We start from the raw sequence: 6,000 nt of genomic DNA on the forward strand, positions 1-6,000 counted from the left end.
AGATGAGTAAGAGCAATCACAGCCAAATGCTAGAATAAAGACGTCCAGGATTCAGTTCACTGCACAGGAGAGCTTTAATTCCTACAGATTACTCCTAAAACTGCAGTCACTCAGAAGTGAACTGCTCCTGACAGCTAAGGCACACAGCCCTACCATAGCAGGATCTTTAACATTCATCTACTCACATCATCGTTAAAAGCTAAGGCAGTGTTCTCATTTACATCATGAAAGCACTGAAGTCACCAAGGACCTCAAAAATTTATGGTCAAGCAGCAACAGAACCCAGAACAGCGCTCTGAAACATGCTCCTTCTGCACACCCACCACCTTTGAAGTCTTGTGCATGCAAGCTGAGATCTGCTCAAAACATGAGTGCACTTTTACCTGACAGAACTAGTCACTTCAGACACAGGGGACCCAGTGGATATCAGCTGACTTTGCAGCCAGATGAGATCCAGCTACGCGCTCCTTTCTGAAAAGAATTAAGGTCTTCCAAAGAGGATAAACGTCAGGGTAAAGAAGGGTCTGGGAACGATCAGAAGCACAAGGACAGTAGTATCCTGAGAGCCTCTGCTCTCATTAGGTGAACATACACTGAGCATATGCCTGCATGAAGCATGGACAGCCTAACTGAATCCGTTCCCCCACTGGGAAGATGTCAACTGATCAGGGAAATTTATGTTCCCTGCTCAAATAAACTAGGGCCATGCCTTTGTATCTCAGGGATACAACGTTACCAGTAATTACTTATACCTCAAAGCAACACTCAGTCTTAAACAGTGTAGCAGAGAATCCTTTCAGAAAGGTTTACAGGGCTAGCTAGTATCATAAGCCGTTAGTTCCTATATTTTATTTTTAGTAAAGAGAGAAATGGCACAAGACAAGCCAGCCAATACATGGAGAACCACCGTAACCCCTGCATACAGGCAGCCTAACGCTTTCCTTAGAGTAAAAGTACTTTCCCACATCTGTGGGGTGCAAGAGAACTCTGAAGTTTATTACAGATTAATTCTAGGCTTAAAGAGATGATTTTTGCTGGCCTTTAGTAAACACGCTGTGTGTGTTAAACATAGCAGACTTCTGGTAAAACAAAAACCTTCTAATAGCTCTGCACACATGCCTTACTCATTCCATACATCCAGCCACTGGAAGCAGCCATCTTTAGTTCCAAAAAAAAAGAAAAATACTACTTTGGATTTCCCTGTATCTCATTTCCTCACTTCCCTTACAAGAACATCACACTCCTACAGAGCGGAGTTGGGCAACAAAGAAATAGTATGAGAAGAATGAAAAGCAACATTGAGCGAGTGCCTCGCTCTGAGCTCCGTACATCCTGCAGCCTGAAGTCATCAGGGTCTTATGGAAAAAACAGCTTGTGAACACATAACCCAAGACTGTACATCGCATAACATACAGGCACTTAAAGTGGCACAGACCTCCTTAAAACCAAGAACTCTTCGCTTTCAAGCGCTCAGCTCAGTAAACTCAACGATCCTAATGTGCTTTAGGGACAGCAACTAAAATCAACAAACGGACAAAGTGAAAACAAAGTAAGATGCCACCAAAAATTACACAGAAAAGCAAAACTTAACCATGGGAATTCTGTCAGAAACAAGTTCACCTGCTCCAATACTTCAGTAATGGAGTTCAAGCAAGATGTACTCTGGTCACAAGTTGTGTGGCTACACCTTCAGCAGTGCTGCAAACTCTGGGCCTAATTCTCCATAAAACTCCCCAAAAATCTCTCACAGGATCTGTACAACTTGCAAAAGCCAGAAGGGTGCTAAAGACAAGCTCACGTCAAGATGATAAGCAATAAATTCAGAAACGACCAGCCATTTCAGTTTAAACCAGCTACAACCCAACATCAGTGCCATGTTCGGAATGAAATAACACCTCAGATGCCAGCAGTCACTGCATGGTCACTTCTGAGGCAGTAACAATAGTCCCAAGAACCGCTGTTGTAATTTGTTTCTCTTCGACACAAAATCTGGCAGCAGCTGCTGCAAAAATATTTTCAGTCAGCCCTGAACTAACATAAATTCAACAACAACAACAAATCAGTTCACACCACGCACATCCCTGTTTACACCTGAATACTAACTGAGCAACCCCTCCCCAGTTTGGTGCAATCCGAGCGCTAACAGATGCCAGAGCTATTAACAAATCACCATACAAAACAATACCTGCCTGCTACCTCACCTCACCCAAAGCATCACTTAAACGCTGGACTTTGCATCCCAATAAAGGCTCTAAATCAAATCCTGCTCATTCTGCTGGAAGCACCCTTGACATTTTGGAAAGGAGCCTTTTCAAAGTGAGTTCTCAATGATCCAGTGAAAAACCTAAAATTTGCAAGGGTTAGACGGACCACTGAACACAAGCATAAAGATGAGGTCTGAGATACATGCATGCTTTTCTCTTGGCAAAACCGGAGGAAGCAGTGGGCATACTCAAAGCTGTGAGCCTCATGAATAAAAGCTCTGAGAAAGGCCTTCTGTGAGGTGGATCTCCATCCACGGGGTGGGGGTAAAGGCAATCATCTGAAGGACCGGCCCAACTATGACAAGCCACCTTAAAAATAGCAGTGCAGAGTTCCTGTTTGTTTGTTTTTTTTAATTTTAGCAGGCTCTCCAGTAAAGTTGATTAGTTACCCAAATACAAACTAGGACAAGAATTAAATGCCTGCACAAATACAGGAACAGAAATAACCAGGCTTGCTCTTTCAAGTTACTATGTCATGTTTAGCAATTAAAAGATTCTATGCATCTCATTGGTGTCTGGCACAGACTGAAATCTCTCTTCCCATCCCACGAGTGGTAGGGCTGAAATGCAGGAACATTCCCTTTCCCCGCTCTGCAAACATAGACTCAAAGCAAAAAAGCCCTTATTAAAGGAAGAATGCAAGACTCTAGGAGAGAAGGATGCTAGGGTGTTTAAAAACCTTTTTTTTTTTTTTAATTTTTTCCTAAACACAGCTATGCTTTTAAGTCACCAAAACAACGCAATGAAGTTAATCTCATACTACAGCAGGTAGGGTTGCCTTTTTACTGAAAAGTCAACCCTTCACTGCATATTCAAATAGGCTCAATTACTAAAAAAAGTTTTCCTGCTGTACAAGCTACCGTTCTGCGGTGCATGCAAAGCCACTGATAGTAGAGGCAAGAGTTGTGAAAGTACCTCTGCTAGCTTCTGTTTACAAAGTGAGACCCTCCCACAACCGCATCACTGAGCACATGTCTGCTGAGAGGTCCCTGCTTTACTCTGCAAAACAAAGCTAAGTATACACAAACCTCAGCCCAACAGCAGTCTTCCCCTGAAAAAAAAAGATAAAAGGAAGGGTCTCCACAAGGACAATGATTCTTCCTATGAAACACTCAAAAGGATCCCTGACCCAGACCAAGAGCTGAGCCTAACACAGTGCCACAAACAAATCAAGCTGCCTTGATCATCTTCCTGAAGTCACTCTTTCTGCAGGCGCTTGTGACAACTGCTCCCCCACCTCTCATAGCACACAGGAGACACCTGACTGGCTCCCACATGGGCTGATTTATCCTGCCCGAAGAACACAGTTGAAAACAAGTAATTTTTCCTCAAATGCTATGCGCAGAAGTAGCATCTGTCTGGCTTCAATATCTATACTGAAATTAAAAAGAATAAAAAGGTTTCAGGGGTCAATGTCATCACAGCAGTTAATTTTCACACCCCACATCAAATATTACTGAAAACCCAGGCACAAAAAATATCCTTGACCAAACAACTTTACGTTTACAAAAATGTATTAAAAAATACTCAAGTAAAATATTTAAGTACTGCATCACTTTTTATACAGATGTCTATATAAATATATATAAAATCTCCACTAAGGAAAGCTGAAACCCCTCCAAGAACTCTGTCCACGTTCACAAGACAAAACTAAACCAAAAGCATTACAGACCGCTAACTACTTTCAGAACTCTGAACGTTTAATCAGCTTTGCTTCTTAAAAAGCGCATCAGAAAATCAACTCAGGGAATATGTTTGTGAGCACGGAGTGAAATTACAAAAGGAAAAATTCCGTCTGGATAACGGGCAAGATTCCCCAACAGCCAGGCCTATTAGGCCATGACACAGCCCCTCCCTAGCAATCCGAAGTCGGATGGCTTGGGTAACTTACAGCTAGACCAAACAAAGAGCGCAGGCTGATAGGGCCTTAAAAGAGGAGAAGCTAAGAGACAAGAAAGCTCTGCTTCTGCCCTTAATGTTAAAGGGCATGTGTAAAAAAATCCCCTAACGGGAAGAAACTCCACCTGAACTTTGTAACAATCTTGCTTCTATGATGGAGTAACTGGATGTCTCTTCCTTTAAAGAATTAAAAAAGCACTATAATAAAAGAATTAAAGCACTATAAATAAAGCTACAGGTCGCCTCCGTCAGTGACAGTTTGCTTTGAAGGTCTAACATGCAAACACGTGAGCCCAGCCGAGCCTCCCGACCCCGCGCACGGCCGCCGGGCAGCGGGGCGCAGCGAGGCCCCGCTGCCCCGACCGACGCCAGCCCGGCAGAGCCGGCCGCCCCGCCGGAGGCACCAGGGCAGCAGCCACCTCCGGCGGCAGCAACTTTTCCGCGGAGAGCCCAGCGGGAAGTCACCCGAGTGTCAAAACTGTCCCTTAAGCAAGATGGCTGCCAGCCGCCGACAGCTCAAAGATGTCAGCTGCCGAGCGGCCGCCCGGGGCCGGGGCCGGGGCCGAGGCCGGCCGCGTCCCCCCCCCGCGCCGCCCGCCTCCGCGCAAAATGGCAGCGGCGGCCGCGCCGGCTTTGTGAGCCGCGGGGCACCGGCGCCGTACCGGGCCCCGGCCCCGCCCGCTGTCCCGGGTCATGCCCGCGGCCTCCCCCCGCCGCCGGCGCGGCCCGCTCCCCGGCGCTGCTTACAAGCTGCAGGGCGGCGGTGGCCGAAGGCTCCGGCTTCTCGGCCGCGCTGCCCAGCGGGCCGGGGCTGCCCGGGGGCTCGGGCGGCGCCGTCAGCGCCGGCGGGGCTCGCTGCGGGCCGGCCAGCGGGGGCAGCTCCCGCGCCGCCGCCGCCGCCGCTGCATCCCGGCAGCCGGGCGGCCCCGCGGGGCGGCCTGCGCCGCCGTGGCTCGGCTCCGCCACGCCACCGCGCTCCCGCGAGCCGGCCGCGGCCAGCTCGGCCTCCTCCGCGTCCTCCTCGTCGTCGTCCTCCTCCTCCTCCTCGTCCTCCTCCTCTTCCTCCTCCTCCTCCGGCGTCTCGGCGCCCTCCTCCTCCTCCTCCTCGTCGCCGTCCCGCAGGAGCAGAGGGAAGGCCAGGCCCCCGCGGGGCACGTCGGCCGCCAGGCCGGGGCAGTCCGCGCCGCCCGCCGGCTCCTGCGCCGAGGGGCCGCGCAGGGGCGGCGAGCCGGGGTCGGGCAGGGCCTCAGCGCCGTCGGCGGCGCCGCCGAGGTACTCGGCGTTGATCATGGAGGCCAGGTCCTGCAGCCGGCGCAGCGGGATGTAGCAGGACGAGGGGTCCTGGCCGTAGACGGGCTTGGCGGCCGCGGCGGCCAGCTGCATGGCGGGCGGCTCGGGGCCGCGGGCCTCGCCGAAGGGGCCGCCCTTGGCCTCGGCGGCGGCCAGCGAGGTGCCGAAGGGGACGAGGCAGCTCCGGCGGCTCACTTCGCAGGCCTGCTCCATGCCGGGCCGCGGGCATCAACCTGCGGGGGGGCACAGCACAATGGGGTCAGCCGGCCGCCGCTCCAAAATGGCAGCCGCGCCCGCGGGGCCCGCTCCGCTCCGCCGGCCCCGCGCGGGCCGCCCGCCCGCTGCCGCCGCCGCCGCTGCGCTAGGCCCAGGCCGCGGCTCGGCTCGGCTCGGCTCGGCCCGGCCCGGCCCGGCCCGGCCGCCCGCGGGGCCCGCTCACCTGCGGCCGCCGCGGCCGGCTCGCCGCCTGCCCCCGGTGCGGGCCGAGAAGGAGACGCGCCGACCCGGCCCGGCCAGGCCCCGCCAGCGCTCCTCCGCCGCCTCCCTC

General features: G+C 52.3%; 1 protein-coding gene across 1 annotated transcript in view; it reads right to left on the bottom strand.

Moving 5' to 3' along the window:
* The window catches only part of NSD1 (nuclear receptor binding SET domain protein 1), a 68,721-nt gene extending 62,721 nt beyond the window's left edge, over positions 1 to 6,000 (bottom strand). Inside the window, exons 1-3 of the mRNA XM_068959939.1 lie at positions 5,893 to 6,000; positions 5,135 to 5,686; positions 4,911 to 5,014 (exon numbers count right to left, since the gene is read on the bottom strand). Of these exons, the coding sequence (XP_068816040.1) occupies positions 4,911 to 5,014; positions 5,135 to 5,666 (636 nt within the window). The 5' untranslated portion in view covers positions 5,667 to 5,686; positions 5,893 to 6,000. The remainder of the gene's footprint in view (positions 1 to 4,910; positions 5,015 to 5,134; positions 5,687 to 5,892) is intronic.

This window comes from Struthio camelus, chromosome 13 (assembly GCF_040807025.1).
Source record: "Struthio camelus isolate bStrCam1 chromosome 13, bStrCam1.hap1, whole genome shotgun sequence".
Lineage (NCBI taxonomy): Eukaryota > Metazoa > Chordata > Aves > Struthioniformes > Struthionidae > Struthio > Struthio camelus.